This window comes from Protomyctophum bolini (assembly GCF_963924005.1).
Source record: "Protomyctophum bolini genome assembly, chromosome: 19".
NCBI lineage: Eukaryota > Metazoa > Chordata > Actinopteri > Myctophiformes > Myctophidae > Protomyctophum > Protomyctophum bolini.
The window spans coordinates 19987923-20008699 of NC_137880.1; the positions used below are offsets into that span (position 1 = coordinate 19987923).

General features: G+C 43.9%; 1 protein-coding gene across 3 annotated transcripts in view; it reads left to right on the plus strand.

Annotated features, from left to right (window-relative positions):
* The window catches only part of ryr3 (ryanodine receptor 3), a 162907-nt gene that overhangs the window by 101579 nt on the left and 40551 nt on the right, over nt 1-20777 (plus strand). For all 3 annotated transcript variants that reach the window (XM_080790176.1, XM_080790177.1, XM_080790178.1), the window contains 25 exons: nt 1278-1377; nt 2204-2324; nt 3312-3481; nt 4534-4754; nt 5063-5153; nt 7722-7862; nt 8453-8613; nt 8965-9043; nt 9339-9428; nt 11215-11358; nt 11568-11630; nt 11898-11973; nt 12938-13061; nt 14247-14362; nt 14496-14563; nt 14689-14810; nt 15764-15813; nt 15911-15971; nt 16177-16415; nt 16530-16611; nt 17420-17550; nt 18328-18446; nt 18751-18949; nt 19332-19426; nt 19952-20097. In XM_080790176.1, coding sequence (XP_080646302.1) covers nt 1278-1377; nt 2204-2324; nt 3312-3481; nt 4534-4754; nt 5063-5153; nt 7722-7862; nt 8453-8613; nt 8965-9043; nt 9339-9428; nt 11215-11358; nt 11568-11630; nt 11898-11973; nt 12938-13061; nt 14247-14362; nt 14496-14563; nt 14689-14810; nt 15764-15813; nt 15911-15971; nt 16177-16415; nt 16530-16611; nt 17420-17550; nt 18328-18446; nt 18751-18949; nt 19332-19426; nt 19952-20097 — 3009 coding nt within the window. The remainder of the gene's footprint in view (nt 1-1277; nt 1378-2203; nt 2325-3311; nt 3482-4533; nt 4755-5062; nt 5154-7721; nt 7863-8452; nt 8614-8964; nt 9044-9338; nt 9429-11214; nt 11359-11567; nt 11631-11897; nt 11974-12937; nt 13062-14246; nt 14363-14495; nt 14564-14688; nt 14811-15763; nt 15814-15910; nt 15972-16176; nt 16416-16529; nt 16612-17419; nt 17551-18327; nt 18447-18750; nt 18950-19331; nt 19427-19951; nt 20098-20777) is intronic.

Here is a 20777-nt window from a genome sequence, read left to right on the forward strand (position 1 = left end):
AATAGACTCACCATACTCTCTCTCTCTCTCTCTCTCTCTCTCTCTCTAGAATAAGATTTGATTGTGGGTTAAATGGGAAGAGGCTCTTGTGCAGTCAAAGTTACCAATACAAGCTAGTTAATTCAGCATTATTTTATTGACCGGTCAGGCCGGCCTGGTAGGCCACACTTCATTTCAGTGCCTTATAAGGAAAGTTACGTGGAAGATCTATGCACGGAATATCTAGCTCACAGTGAAAGGGGCGTGTTGTGGAAGACTGCCCCTAAGAACCACATGCCCACTCACTATGCGTATTTCCTTTGGGAAACTCAGCCCTTGATGTTGGAAAGGTATGCACCCATTAACCACTTTGAACCTGGTGTCCCTATTTTGGGCATGTCATTATAACATTTTTACAGCATTATAACATTCTTACATCTAAATGCGATGCCTTGTGAGCCTTTTTTGTGCTATTTATCATGCGACCAAGTATAATAAATACTTCAAAGTACAAATACCTGTAAGTAAATCAGTACTAAAGTATTTGTACTTTCCTTCTATATTGTTTCTAAACCTAAAGTGAGTCACGTCCACCAGACCATTCTTTGTGATATACTGTAGTTAGTATTATTCTATTATACCCTTAAATGCTGAAAATGTCAATATGAATACAAGCCATTCTCCAGCTCTACCGCTGGGTGGGCATCAGCAGTTTCTTAGATATATAGGCACAGTGGTGGAGTTACTGCTGTACTCCCACTAATTGCTTTCATAGAGAGTTCTAACACCACAGGGCCTAAATGCTGTCTCAGAGATTTCCACCTCACAAATTAAAAAAAATCTACTACAAGCTAATAAATCTTTAATCAAACCATTTAATCAGCTGCACAGGCCGACAAAGAAGAAGTAGAGATGGTCATTCTTACCTGAAGCATCCCTGTAGATAACACCAGGGTGTAATTTGAGGGGGACTTTGCTTCTGATACCCCCCCCCCCCCTGAATTAAATGCAAGCATTTTCTTAAATGTCTTATATGTTCAATATTTGTACAATATATTACGTTAAACATATCAGATATTTATGTTCAACATGTGCTTATTATAACAGTTGAATTAAACATGTATGTTAAGCACATTAAACCGGAGTCCCTATTTTAGGTACATTTATTTTTTTACAAATTGAACCCTGGTTAAACTGGATCACATTTTATTTCCGAGTGGCACACGTATTATATGCACTGTTTTTCAAATACCAGCCAGAAAGAATGAGTTGTCTGTTCCTCTCTTATACTGTTTCAGGTCTGAAGAGGATGGCGAGGTGATTCACATGGGCAATGCCATCATGTCCTTCTACTCTGCCCTCATCGACCTGCTGGGTCGCTGTGCCCCAGAGCAGCACGTGAGTGACAATTAAGCACTGATTCAAGTATCAAGAGCAGGTTCATCTCATACAGGTACAGGCAGTGAAATGTTGGTGTGGAATTTTCTACAAGACTGTGATAGCAACAATAATTACCTACCAACAAGATAATAATGATAATACTGGATGCAATACAACATTTGAAAAATAAAAAGAGAAGAATAAATAGTACAATAGATGGCAATTTGAATTAATCCAATCCACAGTACGTCATACAGGAAGGAGAGAAGATAATGGTGTCAGTGTTACTTCTCAGGAAATGGAAAAAAAACAATTATTTAGTCACAAGCTCTTGCTAATACTTTAATTGGTTTAATATCTATAAAACCCACAGACAGACTTAAACACTTTCAAGCTGGCTCACAGCAAAAAAGAAAATAAGAAAAAGAAAGAAGAAACAGAATACGCTGCCGAACTGCACGGTACAGGAGCAGATTTATTGAAAGTAGAAGCAACATTTTGGTCACTGATGACCTTCTTCAGGCATGGTAATTTCTAGGCGACAAAATATAAAACGCCATACATTTATGAAAAATAAATAAATAAAGGTTTCTGTACGACAGCGACAATTTAATAATGTGCAGCGTGGCGAGCGGATGGTTCCAGATAGCCAGAATTCTCATCAACTTCCTCTCTTCTGCATGACATTTAAACTAGGTTTTCACACAGGTGCTCATCCTCGATGGCACATTGTTACATTGCACTCTATGTAAAGGGGAATCTCTAGATTGTAACCGTAGACCTATAGTGACCTGAATAAAGTCCCTTAAGGATGGATCTTTCTATTTGTGTCATTCTTCCTCAGCTCATCAACAAGGGTAAAGGAGAAGCGCTGCGTATTCGTGCCATCCTGCGCTCCCTGGTCCCCACCACTGACCTGGTGGGCATCATCAGCATACCCCTACAAATGCCCACCATCAATAAAGGTATGATTCAGTTTTAGGGATAGCTGAAAATATTATTTATAATATTTTAGCACTTCGGCTTTGGCGAAAATAGCAGTAGACTTGACTACTGCAAAGAGATTTGGTCTAGAGGGAAAAAAGGAGGGGGTCTCCGGGATACATGCAGAGAGGACTGAAACTTGGCGAGGCATATTCTTCCACTTTTGTTTGGGAGTCTTTGCCTGATTGTTGAGAAATATATATTTAAATTGTTGTGGCCGTGGTTGTCACCACGTTATTCAGGTTTGTTTATAAATGTATCTCTGGGTTTCGGGGGAGGGGGTGTTTTTTCACTCCTACATAAATATGGAGTACCTACAAGGTCTTTGACTTTCCAATTTGTACTTCATCTAAAAGAAAATCATGTTTAGTCATTGGCTTAACTGAAAAAACCCACCATCCGGAACAGCACTTAAACCAGTACTTGGCAGAAACCCAGTCAACCTTCCCCCGGATCCAATTTTCTCCATGAAATATTCTAATTAGAAAACAGACATGTTTCTTACAGGACTATACTGTCTGCACTGGTGCACTCCTCCTGCCCCTAATGTTTCCTCAGCCTCAGTTTTGAATAACTTTCTCTTCACATGTCTCGCTTCCTCGCTCCCCTGTCTTGTGATCAGTCCACTCCACACCCACCTGTAAGGCTATTACAATAGCAATCGTTTTTACTGACGAGAAAAGTAAACAAAAGTAGTCTGGAAATATTCTATCCATAACTGCTGTATTTTTTAACTTTCTCCGTGTCTTCTTTTTCCCACTGCTGGCTTATCTCTTTGTTCTACTTATTTTCGTACTGCTTTTTATTCTGGTGGTGAACATTTGGTGTGAATACTGTAGCAGATCTACAAGCTCCCAATGAAGTATAGGGTTTAGTGGTTAATAACATGGACGTCCCCTGTGAATGTTTCATTATAAAATTGGTAATAAGCCTCACCCTCGTCCTTCTCTCCTCTTCCTCTTGTACAGATGGCACGGTGACAGAGCCGGACATGGGAGCTAGCTTCTGTCCGGAGCACAAGGGCCCCATGGTGCTGTTCCTGGACCGCGTGTACGGCATCGAGGACCAGGCCTTTCTGCTGCACATGCTGGAGGTCGGCTTCCTGCCTGACCTCCTTCAGTCTGCATCTATGGACACGGTGAGGACGCATGCCCAGCATGCCTTCTTCCTGCAAAGCCCTGGCTCATCAGTCAGCTTCATAGAGATTAACGTTATGAGGGAGCGGTCACCGTGTGTCCCGTGGTCTCCTTCTAGCTGAAGGTGTGCCGAACACCGCCCTAGGGAGGTGCCCAGGAGACCTTCGTACTTGATGTCGCAACGACCGCAACTGGCTCCTTTCCACATAAAGGAACGGTGGCTCTACTCGGAGTCCCTCATGGATGACAGAGCTCTCCTTATCCTGAGAAAACAAATTATGTCTGCTTGTCCCTGTGATCTTGTTTGTCGTTTTTTCTAAAGTTTATTCAAAAGATACTTTTGGGTCTATTCTGCCTTTATTTTGATGAAGGCAAGAAATGGCAGTGAAGATTGACAGGAAACAGGGAGCGGGCATATGGGGTGATATGCGGCAAAGGTACGCCGGGCTCGAGTATCGAACTAAGACTCGCTGCCAAGCTGTATTAAAACCCATTCTGGGCAGGAACCCCTTTTGGTATTTACCCCCTCAGGCTGGGAACCCATTTTTGGGTTCTGTACAGTATTCAAAAATTTAAAATATTTGATGCTGCTATATCAATATTTGAAGTTTTTCAGAAAACTTAGGTCAGGATTTAGAGGCGTTTTTAGAATCGGTCTCAGGCATAAATGGGTTAAGCACTCGGCTATCTATCCTATATATCCTATCCTGGCCGACATGTCATGATCATACTGTAGGTGAGAATGGGAACGCAGATTGAGGGCTTTCTGGCTCAGATCCACACATCCTGTTAATATTGATCTCTGCGGCCTGGGACTCATACTGTAGTTTACACAGATATGTACCACACAGCAAAACAACATTGCTTGGCATTGATTGGCTGTTGAAATACAAATGCCAATTGTACAAATTGAATTAATTTAAAAGAAAAATGTGCATGACATTGGCACATTGCATTGTTTCACCGTTTTCAGCGGTCTGCAGCACAGACCGTTATTACACTACACTCTCAGGATTGAATTTACACTTAGGCAGTTTGCTTCTCCCTTCCACAGGAGTTGTTGAGCACCACAGAGACGGCCCTGGCCATGAACAGGTACATCGGCTCTGCCTTGTTGCCTTTGCTGACCCGCTGTGCTCACCTCTTCGCCGGCACAGAGCACTACGCTGCACTGATTGACTCCACCCTGCAGACCATCTACCGGCTGTCCAAAGGTCGCTCGCTCACCAAGGCACAGAGGGACTCCATAGAAGAATGCCTGCTGGCTATCTGCATGTAAGGATGACTCCAATGGAATGGAGCTCTGACAGTTATTTTTGTGTTTTTCAGCTATTTTCACTACATTTGGACGACACTCATTAATTTATAAAAAAAAACTAAATAACCTAACAAATTGAAACATGGAGCTACGAATTTTCTGCCCGATGTTTCATAATGTTCATACATATGATATAAATTGTTATATTACAGTGGACCCTCTGGGTTCCTTGAGGGGGTTCTAAAGGGACCCGTCCCTTACTGGTCTGTAACTGTAAAGTTTGAGAACCACTGCTACATTAGAATGATGTACATGTGCTCTGCAGGCACATGCGTCCCTCCATGATGCAACAGCTTGTGAGGCGCCTGGTGTTTGATGTCCCCCAGCTGGTTGAGTACTGCGTGGTGCCCCTCAAAGTGAGTATCTCTGTCTGATTTGTCATTCACATAGCACCTGCATAGCCAGGTCCCAACACTGCCCTGGCTATGCAACCCGGCCTGGCGGGATCTGCCATATATTCCTCCTCTCCTTGCCAGAGGAGTAGTTTATTTGATTTTGATTGGTTCACGATAGTCTCATTTATGGTTTCACGATTGTGCACAATTTCATTGTCAGTTTTCGCCTCGATTGCTGGCTTTTAGGAACCAGTGTTGCAGCTTGTTTCTTGCCAGGACATGCGCGTGTTTGATTCATGAAGAACAACCACTATTGGGGCACGGTGGCACAGTTGGTAGTGCTGTCGCCTCACAGCTAGAAGGTCCTGGGTTCGATTCCCGCTCGGGGCGCTGTGGGTGCTGGCGGCGTGTTTCCTCCTCAGCGTCATCAGTGCCCATACCCGAGGCGGTGTTGGCGAAAGGGCCTTTCTGTGTGAGTTTGCATGTTCTCCCTGTGTCCCCTAGGGTAGGTACCCTCACAAAAACATGCAGTAATCCTGGTCTCTAAACTGCCTCCCCCTGGCCTGATGGAGGGGAATGGAACTGGTTGGAATAACGTGTTCCTTCCACGCGCTACGTCCAACCAGGGAAACTCCCCCTGTCAGGTGTAAAGGAGCAACTTGGACACTCAGGCATGAAGGAAGCATGAGTTCAAGTCCGTTGCTCTCCCCAGGTTGGCGGAGGGTGTGTAGAGCCCAGGATCACATTAGATAATTGACACAGGGGTGAAAAAATGGGTTACAAAATCGTGGGATAAAAATTATAAGAGAATAAAAAAAAGAACAACCACTATTAATGCCAAAGTCTTGAAATCCACAGGCCCAAATCATGGGACTTCTGCTCTGACCCCAAGTGTGCTCCCCATGTCCAGTGAACTGATTTATGAGACCGAGTAGAGACTATAATTGGAACAAGCAATCAGAACAGCGCTACACCCACTGCTGTTTCAATTTCAATTTCACATCCCACTCACCTTCCAATCTGGCCTGCATGTCTGACAGGTGCACACTGCACACACACCGCTGAAATACTGATATATCGCATCTCCTCCCAGAGCACTTTGCACACAATCCAAAATATTGATGTAGACCATCTCCTGTCTGGTGCACTTTGGAGGTAAATGTCATGAGCAACCTGTCCCCCACCCACCCAAGCACCCACCTCCTACAGTACACACACGTGCACCCACATACACATACACACAAAATAGTGAAAATAGAAAAACTGAGTTGTGAGCTTTTTGATTGGCAATGTCATACAACAAAGTGTAAAATAGGGTTTAAGTGATCAACAGTAACACCCAATTGACATAGTATTGCCGTTGGTGTGGCATAATGGTAGTTGATAGTACTATTATAGTTCATCCGTATGCTTCTGCCACTTGCGACTCTGAAATTTGGCGTTTTTATGATTTCATGGCAGTGTTAGTGTGAAAAGTCAAAATATTATCCAGTCTTTGATGTACTCACCTCACCCCTTGGCATTTATTTTTATTTTTATGTTTCAATAAATACTACACACGCATATATATATATACTAGAATTTTGCCCCTGCTTCGCGGCCACTCAATCCCAGAGTTACTTCGCCACGCACTCCGCGGCAGAAGTGCCGTGTTTGCATGAATGAAACTGTATGTAATCGCGCCTGTGTGTGTGTGTGTGTGTGTGTGTGTGTGTGTGTGTGTGTGGGAGACACGTGTGTGTGTGTGTGTGGGGGGGTGGCTTACAGGCGTGCGTGTGTGTGTGTGTGTGCATGCAATGTGAAGTAGCGAACAGTCTAATTGTTTTACTTAGGCAAAAAACAACTATTGACAAACAACAATGTTGATGTAAGTAAGGGAATCGCTGTGTCAGTGATATTTTAAATACAGACATTTAGAAGGAATAAGCAAAATCCAATTGCTCCCCTACCTTGTTTGTGTGTTCTCCTGAGCCGAGAGACGGAGAGAACAGATTGTGACGTGAAGAGCTGGTGACGTGAGCTGGTGACGTGTGAGCCAGGGCAGTGTTGCCAGGTTTGCGAATTGTAAGCGAGTTGTAGTGTATGTAAGTAGCGTGGTTAAAGGCCTTGTTTCTGGGCCTGTTGGGGCAACAGCATAGGCAGCAGTGGTTAGTGTTCTGTGTAGGGAAGCCTCGGGGGTGTGGGTGATTGGGGCGATAATGTTTGTATTAAACAAATGCATTGCCGGCGTGAGTGTGGAAGGGAGGCAGTGTTAGTGCCAGTGCAAAGACTATGTTTGACGGCTGGTGGGAAGCGTTGGCGAGGGCCGCTTTAGTAGGAGATAGGTCCCGAACACTGCGAAGGGTAAGTGTGTGACGTCACTGCCCGTGTGAGTGTGTGTGAGTGTAGTGTGTAAGATGGTGTTGTGGGCGTTGCAGTAGCGACGTAGCGTTGGTGGCTTTGGTTTTCTTTCAACTTTTGGGTACCACTTTACAAATATATAATATATATCTATATATATATATATATATATATATATATATATATATATATATATGCTACATGAACAGTCTTGAATCTGAGTCCTGGTGTCAATGTGTCTCACCGTAGCTGCTGACCAACCACTACGAGAAGAGCTGGAAGTACTACTGCCTGCCCAACGGTCAGGGGAGCGATGGCATAGCCTCTGAGGAGGAGCTTCTCCTAACCAAGAAGCTCTTCTGGGGAATCTTCGACTCCCTGTCGCAGAAGGTAACCATGCCCAGAATGATTGATTTGGTCTGCAACACACTCACTCTCTCTCTCTGTCTCATTCTGTCTCATCTCACTCTTTCTCCGACAAGGCAACGGAAGGGTCTCCCGAATCTCTCTCCCATGATAAATAAAATGTATAACCCCTGTGTCTTTTTCAAGGTTCGGTGCTGTGTCTTTGTATACGGTATTTGTTTTGTCTGAGGCCCATGAGTCTCACCGCTTCAGCTCTCTTCCCTCACGGGAGCACATCTTTTCAGTCTGAGCATGTTGAAGTGAGGGCGTGACGAAAGCATTATAAATGTTGCCGCTGAAGCGAGGCCCAATAGAAGATGAGTTATTTATCAACAGATGACAAATCGCCTCTCGCGCTGCAACGTTTTCTGACTCTCAGGCTGCACATCATCACCCCTTCTCTAACTCTGTCTCTCTCTTGCTGGTGCTCCCCGTACCGTCTCATGCTCAATCACACGTGTCCACTTTTGAACCTCTTTGAGGATTGCAGAGCAAATATAGTGAGAATGAATAAGTGTGCTGCCAGTTCAGTTGTAACCGATCTCTTCATTTGTGACTCCTCTTGTCTCCTGTAGAAATATGTTCCTGAACTTTTTAATATGGCCATGTTATGCCTGTGTGCCATTGCTGGGGCCGTGCCACCTGACTTTGTGGACACCAGTGCCACCATGGAGGAGCATGTGGATGCAGTGGATGCGCAAGGCAACTTTGACCCCAAACCCATCAACACTGCCAAGTGAGTGGTTAGAGCAGACCTATTATAGTGACTTGTGAAGTTGTGATGGAAAAGGGTCAAATTGGAATATATTTTCAATTTCTTTCATTTTCTGTGTATCATTGTTGTGGTATTTTCACATCATGTTCCTTAAGAGTTTGATTTGCAGTTTTGCACAAAAACACCCTTGGGATTTGGTAACCAAATTGATAAAGAATTCATGATTCTAATTATGCAATTTGATTAACGCAATTTGCTTAATGTATTACAACAGACTGCAGAATAACGTGATTGACCAATCAGAATCCAACATTCAACCAAGCCATGTAATAATCTGACTGAATCTTAATGTGTCTTTTTGTCCTCTACTAGTATCTCTCTTCCTGAAAAACTTGAGTACATTGCTAACACATTTGCAGAGCATTCCCATGACAAGTGGTCCTCGGAAAAGGTTAGTCTCTGGGCTTGTGGTTTCCTTCCTGATTTTCAGTATGACAGCAATCATATGACAGCCAGTTGAAACACTTTATTCCCACTCACTGATCGCTATCCAGTCAGTGAATCAAATGTATTTTTTTCTTTGTACCTTTTTGTTAGCCTGTCAAGCTAGTCAATGGATTGCCCATAACTGTGCTCACACTAACGTTACATATTCTACTCATACATCTCTATATTTATACAGTATCTATCTACACTAATACCTAGGATGGTGTGAATTTGACAAGCTGTGGTTATTCTTGATGCAGGTAGCAGCCGGTTGGAAACTTGGAGACAGTTTGGATGACCAGGCCAAAACACATCCACTGCTGAAGCCCTACAAGGCTCTGAGTGAGAAGGTACAATAGAGAACTTTGGGTTAGTAGCATAACCTTGGTTCTCTGAGTAGCATACGTAATTGAGTGTTCCACTATGGGAACACCCCCCCCGCGTGACCTTATCAGAAGCCCAAATCCCATTACGCCAGCCCCAAGTGGCTGGCTTTAATGAAGCATGCATTGGTGTAGGGACTGATCCTCCTACCAATGTACCTGACTGAGCACCATAACTCATTCAAAACAAGCTTGCCTCTTCTCGCTTCCCCAGCAAGAACGGTGGTCTCGTGAGACACTCAATCATGCTACTCAGAGAACCAAGGTTACACTAGTAACCCAAAGTTCTTTCTTAGCATTCGTTTTGTGTCTCACTATAGGAATATACTGACTCCTGTATTGCCAGCTCGCTTCAAAAGACAACTATCCCTTGCGGCTCTTTCCATAAGCAGGAACTTTGTTCCTAAGAAGAGCCTGCACTGAGAACCACAGGCCACCGAAGGTGTAGTGACATCCAGGTATGCTGTTACCAACAGAACGCTCTGGCCACGTTCAGGTGTTTAGACAGATGTCTTGTGTTGTGTTTATAGACTGTTGCGTCCCCACTCAAACGCGCACTTGCCGAAGCAAACTCTACCTGCCCAAATGTTTTATTTACCTGCCAGGGGCAGGTGTGGGCAACCCTTAGTGTCAACGCCTGTAAATGTATGTCTGCTCTGCACTGATGAATAACCGTATTCGAGAAATACATCGCCTGGTGACCAAGTATGTACAGTACACTCAATTTAGTCTGCCTACAAATGAGCTGTAGCTGAGTATCTGAGAAGAGGTAAATGAATGTATGAGTTATGGTGCATATTCAGTTACTCACATCATTAACTGTTATGTAAGTCTTAGTTGGCCGGAGTCCCCCTGGGATTTGTTCTAGGCCCCATCCCTTTTCCCTCTATACTAAATATGTTCTGCGAAAATAGCCGATCTACAAGCTTGTCACAACGCATTGTGTTCCCACAGAAAAGGGTTGCTAGGGTTCCTGTGATTAAAGCCAGCCACCTGGGGCTGGCGTAATGGTATTTGAGCTTCTGATGAGGTCACGCAGGGGTATGTTCCCATGGTGAGACACGAAACAAATTAAGAAATGAGAACCGCTGTTACGAGACCACTAATCATTGAAAACCTGACCTCAGACATAATGAGGAGAAGTTTAGCCTGGTTACATTTTATGAATTATAAAGATTGTTATATTTGTGTGTGTGTGTGTGTGTGTGTGTGTGTGTGTGTGTGTGTGTGTGTGTGTGTGTGTGTGTGTGTGTGTGTGTGTGTGTGTGTGTGTGTGTGTGTGTGTGTGTGTGTGTGTGTGTGTGTGTGTGTGTGTGTGTGTGTGTGTGTGTGTGTGTGTGTGTGTGTGTGTGTGTGTGTGTGTGTGTGTGTGTGTGTGTGTGTGTGTTGATGTAATTACCTGGATTCATACCCTTGACTCATGCCTAGAACCGCTCACCCAAAGAGGAATCATATTTAGGGTAGCTATTAGGCTTCTGGGCTAACAAACTTTTCTATAATGGTATATGCAAGTGTTTCCCAAACAATGCGTTGCGACCCATTTTGGGGTCGTCGTCAGTAAAAAGATAAAACAGTGAAAATATCAGATAAGCTCAAAACACGTTGCATTGTGACAGTGTGAGCTTATCGATCTGCCATTTTCAATACTTTTGAAATAGCACATAATTAGTTTTTGTACATTTGGGTCCCGGACCCCCGGGGAAACACCAAATGTATCTCTTGGAAAAAATGCGTTATGTGTTTGAATGTGTAGGAGAAAGAGACCTACCGTTGGCCAGTGAGGGAGACATTAAAGAGCATGCTTGCTCTGAACTGGACCATTGAGGGGACCAAGGAGGGGGAAGCCGTGTTCCAGCAGCTGGATAGTGAAAAAAAACGCAAGCTCTCCGTGTCCACGGTACTGTGAGACATGCTATTTTTGAAAATAATAATGTATACCTATTATGTCATACCCAGAACAGGGACGCTAGGGTACATGTGGTTAACTCTTATACTGTACAATACATGCTGTGTGCATTATATTTAGCACTCCATCTCAGATTTTTGTAAAGTTTCTTGTTGTCATAATGATTCTTATACTGTATTGTCTCTTTGACATTTCTACAGGCTGACGGCTTCAGCCCCACCCCGATAGACATGCACAGCGTCGCATTGTCCAAAGACTTACAGGTTGGTCTTCATCTTCATTTTGAATGTTATCCTTGTCTTTGTCTTCCACTAGTTGTCATCATTCTAATTACGCTTCAGTGATGGGCAATCTAGCATCACATCAAGGCAGCTATAGAATATTTTCTTATTGAATATTTTAACAATTACTTTTCAGATTAATTTGTAATATAAACAAAATGTATTTTATAATGAACCAATTGGTCTAATTAACCCCTTTAAGCCTGTTTTATACTTTTATTTTTTATAATATTTATTATTTCGCACAAGGGCATGGTGGAGGTGGTTGCAGAAAACTTCCACAACATCTGGGCCTTCAAGAAGAAAAGCGAGCTGAGCAGCAAAGGTGTGTGCACATAAAGTATAGGACAGCCATGCTGGTCATCAAATCATTGGCAAAACACTAAGATTTTAATCATAATATAACAATAATAATAATGTTAAAAAAAGTCATGGTAACTTTTCTTTAACATCTTGAACTTAAAAGGTTGTGCCGCTGTCGCCTCACAGCTGGTTTCAGTTCCTGCCGGGGACACTGTAGGAGTGTAGGGGCTGGGTGGCGTGTTCTCTCCTCCACGTCATACCCTGGTTGGGGAAGGGGCCTTTCTGTGTGTAGTTTGCATGTTCTCCCCGTGTCCCATAGGCTGGGTTCCCCCACAAAAAACATGCGGTAATCCTGGTCTCTATACTGCCTCCCCCTGCTCAGGGCAGGGAAAGGAACTGGTTGGAATAACGTGTTGCTTCCACATGCTACGTCCTACCAGGGAAACTCACCCCGTCAGAAGCGGCCTGCTCACTCCTCATGCATTGAAGGAAACAGTTCGGAGCTCTCCCCAGGTTGGCAGAGGGAGAGTAGCGCCCAGGATTACATTTTAAGCATTTGGCACTGGGTGAAAAATGGGTTATAAAATTGTGGGATAAAAAAATAATCTTGAAATTAAACTATGTTGGTTAGTATGTCTAACCAATGTATGCACCACAGCATACATTGGTTAAACTCCCAACATGCGTGGCAGGTTAAAACTAACCCGTGACCTAAGCCGCAACATAATAGATTGATTGATCAATCTAGCTCTGAAAATGCACATGTTCCACCAGTCTGATATGGGTGGGCCGCAGACACTTTCAAGATTTTCAAGTGGGCCTTGATGCAGAATAGGTTGAGAATTGCTGGTATAGGAATGCTGTTTGTCTCTACTTTCATTAATTGCTTTTTCCTTTATTTGCTGGCTTTCATCCTCAGTGCATTATAAAAATCTGAACTCTTCTGCATGCTGTACTTTAAATCTTGCTTGTATTTGGTCAACCAGGAGGAGGGACCCACCCAATGCTGGTTCCCTATGACACCCTGACAGCTAAAGAGAAGTACAGAGACAGAGAGAAAGCCCAGGAACTCTTCAAGTTCCTGCAAGTCAGCGGATACAGCGTCAACAGGTTGGCTTTTATCTAAGACCTTGTTTTGTTACAATATTTGTCAGGGCAAGTACATAATCGTATTTGTTGGGCTGGCAAGTTGACTATGTTTCTTCACAAGCCTTTTGCACACCTACACAGCCACAGGTGCATAAGAGAGGACCTACTATAAGTGAGAATTAAGGCCAAAGACGTACAGTAGTAGAAAAAAATCACGCACATTGTCTTCAGAAATTCCTTACTGGGGACATCAGTTAATATTATAGAACAAATAAGAGAGAGACCCTCTTCATAGGCTCATTAACACATTTAGTACCGGAACTGCATCAAAATAAAGGCGCTGCTTGCGCCAGAGTAATCGCCAGAGTAGTGATCGCTTCTATTTTGAAAGCCATGAACCGGAAATACGTTCTTAAAAAAGTTGACTGACAAAGTGACCTCAAAATCTCCGATCATCTTAATATATTTATATACGCTTCAAAAAGAGTTCATATTTTGCGGGAGAGACGGATGAGGAGCAGAAACGCAGCGCCAGCATATCGATCCATTCATCACCACGGAGAGCGCCCTGGATCAGGAGATACGAGTCATTCTTTCCGCCGCGCTAACATGGGAGTCAATGACAAGCTAATATTTGCACAGAGCGTTAGCATACGGCAAGCGAAAAGCGAAATGCCAAAAAAAAAAAAAAGAATAATTCTGAATATTATTATCTCGCCCCGCGTCGTTTGGACGTCGCTAGGACGTCCACAGACGTCTAAGGCACCTCTCGGTTCCAATCCTTATGACGTTTCAGGACGTATTATGTACAAAATGTGTTAAAATGTCAGGTAATCTCATACACAAATGTGGCCTGGGCCGTGGCTCAGCAGTCCAGGCACCTTGGCTGGTAATCCAGTCTGGCAGTCTCGTGGGTTCGACTCCCGACAGCCTACTGTCTGTCCCTCCATAAAAAATATAAAATAAAGGCAAAAGCCACAAAAAAACATTAAAAAAAAAAGAATCTCATACACAGATGCCTTCCACTTTCATTGAAATCAAAGTGATTGTGATTGTTTTGACACCTCAAGTTTGTGTTGGAATTTAAGAATTGAACACAAACCTTCATCATCATGGTTAGCGCTGAGTTTAAACTTTTGTGAAGTACCCAGAACAGAGCGAGCCCTCTGAATACGTGCTGTATGTGTGATTCTTTCCATGTGGCAGAGGTCTCAAGGACATGGAGCAGGACTCCTCGTCTATGGAGAAGAGGTTTTCTTACAGGTTGCTCAAGAGGCTGCTGAAGTACGTGGAATCTGCCCAGGAGTTCATCGCTCATCTGGGTGAGTGTGTGGCATTTGGCTTTAAAATGAATACAAAATAAAACACATAAATGTAATTTTCAGTTTCTGTGTGTTTTGATAATGTATTAAATTCCATAAAACTGTGCTTGTCACACACATTTCGTTCCTGCAGAGGCTATGGCTACCAGTGGAAAGACAGACAAATCCCCTCATGACCAGGAAATCAAGTTCTTTGCCAAGGTACACCACTCCCTTGAAATTAAATTCAAGCTGTATTGAAGGTTTTGAATATTGAATTGCTGAATTGTTTAATGCCATAGGACTTTTTTTAAGCTCTCTGATCCCCATCTCTTTTTTGCTACCAGGTGTTGCTCCCTTTGATAGAATCCTCCTTCAAGAATCACTGTCTCTACTTCCTATCCACGCCAAGTAAGAACCTGAGCAGCTGCGGCTACGCCTCTAACAAGGAGAAGGAGATGATCACCAGGTATTATTATAAACCACTCAACTGTACGAGGTGTCAAACTACTGGCCAGCAATGGGGTTAAATCTGGGCTCAAGGACCATGTTTTTTGGGGAAAAGAGCAAAACAAAGCTGCCATTGTGTTAACATCTATTCTAAATGGAGGCAGCAGGTACCCGTGAACACCCGCTGATACAGCATGTGCCTATGTATAAACATGAGGACCCTGTGTGCCGGTAATGCACTGAACTTTGAGAATCAGAGAACCTTGGAGAATCAGGGACCTTGCACGAGATATTGAAGTGACGTTGTGTATTTACACTAAGAGAAGAATCCAATGCACATTGGTCTATCCGGGGTAGGGATCGAACTACGACCAGATAGTGTTGAGATGGAGACATGATTTAGGTCATTCGTAAATCTTTGCTAGGGAATGTAGAGATTTCAGGGCTGAAGGGAGAGTGTTCCACAATAAAACAGCGTCCTGAAACTAGGGGTAACAAGATGTAGGTATGTGGGTAATTCATTGAGACAATGCAGGCAGAAGGCTCCTGTACACATCTGACTAAGTATAAAATACAAAAACAATAGTATGCACATTCCTGTTCAGTCCTGGACCTGAAACCAATTGGCTAAGAATGTTTTGCGAGTTGCGTAACGGATTTGTATGACAGCAATTGCCTTTAAGCACTAAGAGCATGCAGGCACACAAACACACACACACACACACACACACACACACACACACACACACACAGTTATCTAGCAAACACAAAGTTGTATTTTCGACCAATCCAATACACGTCTAACACTGACTGTACTGAACAGTGTTAATATTCTTTCTGCATAGAGTTCACACTTAATCGTCGTATAGCATGCTTTGTAAGTCTTCTTGTTCCACTCTGTACCTTTGTTTTCTTTCCTCTCTCTTCCTTGCTTTCTCTGTTCATTTCAACTCTCACTCCTTTCTTTTCCAGCCTGTTCTGTAAGCTGGCAGCTCTTGTCAGACACAGGATTTCCCTCTTCGGTAAGGATGGCGCTACCTCTACCAGTGTGTGCCTCGGTGGCTCTGTGCTTTAATTGTATGTTGATTGATTTTCCACATCATGGCGTTCCTCTCACAGGCATCGACTCTGAAAGGATGGTGAACTGCCTTCACATCCTCGCCTGCTCGCTTGACACAAGGTATGTGCGTACCTTGTGCATATTTTGAAGAATTACAAAATAGACACCTCCTTTTCTACCCATTTTTCTACTCACTGCTGCAAGCTATAACAATGAAATAGTTTTGCAGCCATTTGACAAACAAAATAAAATATTACCTGTGCAGTGTGCATTCAATTTGCAGACTCACATTTTCTTTTTGCGGGTAATTTACATGAACATTCAGAACAGTGATGAAGTCTGGCTCTGAGCTGGTGAAGGCCGGGGTGCGAGGGTTCTTCGAGAACGCATCCGAGGACCTGGAGAAACTGCTGGAGATGCTGAAGCTGGGGAAGTTCGCGCAGTCCCGTGCCCAAATGAAGAGTCTCTCCCAGAACTTAAACTATGTCACTACGGCACTGCTGCCACTCCTAACGGCACTGTTTGAGCACGTCACAACGCATGGGTTCGGAATGGACCTGCTGGGTGAGTTGGGTCCTTTCTCTGGTCTTGAGCTGTTTTTCCATTTTCAGATAACAGGGTTATTTACCTATTTTTGACATTTTAATGGTGGTTAATTGCATTGGTTTTGTGTTGTAGTAAATGACGTGCAGCTGTACTGCTACCGCCTCCTCACCTGTTTTTATTGTCTGGGGACGGGAAAGACCGTCTTTGTGGAGAGGTAGGTAGTTGTTAATTTCAAGGACCTCCAGACAATCAGAGATATCCATCTACTGATCCAGTTCTAGGTCTACTACATTGAATTTAGATGTTACCAGATGTATCGTTAAGCCAAGCTCTCAGATCATCTTGCTACATGAGACTATTCTACTACTTTTAGACCACTGGCTGAGGTACTGAAGTCTGTACAGTACTCCAAGCTGAGGTCTAAGAATCCCCTGCCGAAGAAGATGCTATACTTTACTGTGTAGCTATATGTGACTAAATTTGACTGAGGGACTGCCATTGGATTTTTTGGAATTTTCGTTTTTTCATGTCATATGAAAGCAGGGAATCATAGCTTCAAAGGTTGTTCAGTTTGACCCACCAGTTTTGGAGATATGGCTTATAGAGTAATGTCTTGCAGAAAACAGCGAGTTGAGAAAACAGGCTTGAAAGGTTCACTTCTGTGGTCTCTAACATTACACCTAGCTATAGTTTAAGCATTTATTTCATATTTACATCTCTTTGTATTTACAACTCTGACACTTATTTCAGACATGCTCTAGTATGTGAAGAGTCTGCCTGTGCTATTAACTCATAAAAATTAAAATAAAGGTTTTCTCCTCTGGTGAAAAGCTGGAATTTGTGCGATGGCAGGCTCTCAGTCAAATCTGGTCACATATGTAGGCTTATTTGGTTTATATATGGTTTGTTTGTTTTAATAGGTCATAGAGAACAAGCTATTTGTATTATATGCTTGTACTAATCTTCCATTAATGTGTTGATTCCCACTTTACAGTATATTATATTTTATCTGATTGTTCCAGGCATCTGCCAGCTCTGGGCGAGGGTTTGGCCAGATTGGTGGCAGCCATGCCCGTGGCCTTCCTGGAGCCTGAACTTAACGCTTACAACCCCCTCTCCGTCTTCAACACCAAAACACCCCGCGAGAGGGCCAGTGAGTCTAAAGCACACAACAAAAACTCATCACTTTCATTAGAGTAACTACGGTACATTTACTACTTGAGAGCCAAAGATGACCAACATGATTCCTAAACAGTTGTGAGTGGGTAGGCTTGTTCAGACTTGACCCAAAACTTACTTAGTTTATGTTCTACTTAGTTTATGCTTTGCTTTGTGGCGTCACAAAGCATTGCAATGTGACGCATTGTGAGCTTGTAGATCGGCTATTGTCTACAACACTGTACAAAAAGATATAAATCAGTTTCCGAATGATTGAGACACATCATCTACTGTATCAATATATGCAGATAACACACACAAATATCTTACAAAACAACAACTTAGTTAGGAATGTGAAATCTGATTAGCTAAAAAGCTGATGCCTTTTTTGCTGTTCAGACTTCAAATGTATCTGTTTCATATCACACCTGTGTACTGAACTGAGTGGTGCAACAGTACTGTACTCTACTATACAGTAGTATACTATACAGTACTTGTGTGTGTGTGTGTGTGTGTGTGTGTGTGTGTGTGTGTGTGTGTGTGTGTGTGTGTGTGTGTGTGTGTCACTGTGCATCAGTGCCATCCAGTGGTATTGCTGTAGGTGTTTCAGCTGTCCGTGCTCGGACAGACACAGGGACACACATACATAGGGAAGGACACACATACTGTAGCTGCGTAATGGAGCGGACGTACCGCTCAAAAGTGCCAGTGTGCACATAGCTTTATTGCTCTGTGCGGAGGCATTCCAAGTGAGTGTGGTGTTTCTTTTCAGTCCTTAGTATGCCAGACACCGTGTCGGAGATGTGCCCAGAGCTGCCTCGCCTGGATGGCCTGTTGAAGGACATCCATGACATCTCAGAGTCTGGGGCACGTTACTCTGAGATGCCACAGGTCTGTATGGGCTTCATTGCACATAGAACTCATTGTGAAATGCACTACATTTTTCGAGGCCCTGGGCAAATGTAGTTTAAAATTTAAAGTACTGCTTGAAAATCAAAATTTGTAGATCTGTATGCCATTCTAGTAGTATGCTGTATATAATGCTGCACAGTCAAATCAATTATATACATAAATATAAACTGAATGAGTTTGCACCAGGGCATTGCTGAAAATCAGCATGCGTGCTCAGAGATAACCTGTCGTGGATGAAACAAAACAAAGTCACAGTCAAAGAGTTTCCCTCTGTGCTGTGCAGGTGATAGAGGTGGTCCTTCCCATGGTGTGTAACTATCTGTCCTACTGGTGGGAGAAAGGTCCAGAGAACATGCCCGAAGACGTGGAGTGTTGCACCACGGTCACCTCTGACCACCTCGGCAGCATCCTGGGAAACATCCTCAGTATTCTCAACAACAACCTGGGCATCGACGACGCTCCCTGGATGAAGAGGATAGCAGGTGGGGATGGGATGGGGGGGGGGGGGGGTCAAAGCAAAATATAACAAAGTCTGTTTGTATGGTAGTGTGTCTTACTGCCGTCATGGCTATGCGAGTGTTAAGTGGTTGAACCTCAGTACACTACAGAGGTGATAGAATGCACATGATACCTCTATTTCTATCTACTGATGGTATACTATATACGTTATGCCCACCTGACAAGCTCAGGCACAGGTGGACAGCTTGTATACTGTTACACCTTTTTAGGTTTGTTACCCTACTACTTGTTCTGTACCATACCGGCTGCATCTTTGATTAGACAACTGAATTTCCCTCAAGATCATTAGAGGTCTGTCTATCTATATAATGTATGGGTCGCCCATGCGTGTGTGTCGTTCTGCAGTCTACTCCCAGCCAATCATCTGCAGGGCTGGACCGGGACTGCTGAGCACCCACTTCCTGCCCACCCTGGACAAACTGAGGAAGAAGACTCTGAAGGTTAGAGGAGAGGAGCCTGTTTGACAATGTGCTACCTACTGTAAATACATACTGTAAATACATATTACAGAAAAGTCCTATCTAATTGTATTAACGGTGCTGGAGATTAGCAGGAAACGGACACACACACACACACACACACACACACACACACACACACACATGGACGGACGGACTCACACACACACACACGCACACGCACACGCACACGCACACGCACACGCACACGCACACGCACACACACACACATGGACGGACGGACTCTCTCACACACACACACGCACACACACGGACGGACGGACGGACGGACGGACGGAGTGCAAAACATACTCACTCCCCATGCCCCCATGGAGACAATTAATCACACATACAGTACAGTACTAAACACTCACAGTGTGTAAGGAAGTTCACAGTCAGGTCAGGTGTTTACAGTGTGCTGCTGATACGTTGTGCTCCTAGGTGGTGTCTGAAGAGGAGCTGTTGAAGGAGTGTTTACAGTGTGCTGCTGATACGTTGTGCTCCTAGGTGGTGTCTGAAGAGGAGCTGTTGAAGGCAGACGATAGAGCGGACAAACAGGAGGCAGAGCTGGTCATCCTGGATGAGTTCACTGTGCTCTGCAGGGACCTCTATGCCTTCTACCCTATGCTCATCCGCTACGTGGATAACAACAGGTAGACTTTTCCTTCTTCTCTTTGGCATTGTTTTGCACCTTTAAAGGTTTTAACATCTTTCAGTACCAGTGCAAGCTACATCAGCCCTGAGACACCAAGACATTGTGGGAAATATCCAGCATGGAAGAGGAGGCTTTGGCCTGGCAGCAAGCAAACCAACTTGGCATAAGGCATCAACATCCGAGCGGAGGAAACTTGTGGTCGAGGAGGTGCGCAGGGAAGAGGAGACCGCAAGAAGTGCAAAGGCTGTGTCTCTTTCCAAACAGGGGCAATGGATGCGGTGGGAAGGTGTGGAGAGGAGAAAGATCAACTGGAGTGAGCTATGGCAGATGGAAGCAAGCAACATCAGCTTCATCATAAGAGCTCTATATGATGTGCTGCCATCACCAAAAAACCTACATCAATGGTATGGCGAGGATCCAACCTGCCCCCTCTGCCCAGCTCCAGCGACTCTCAGACACATCATGTCTGGTTGCAAGACCAGCCTCACACAAGGCCGCTACACCTGGAGGCACAATCAGGTCCTCAAGAGCCTGGCCGCAGCACTTGAGATCAAGAGGAGTGCAACAAACTCCTTACCCCCAAGAACAAGCAATCCCATCAAAACGACAATATTCATCCGGGAGGGACAAAAAAAGCCCAAGCATCCTCCGACAAAGCCAGAAACTGGACACCTAGCC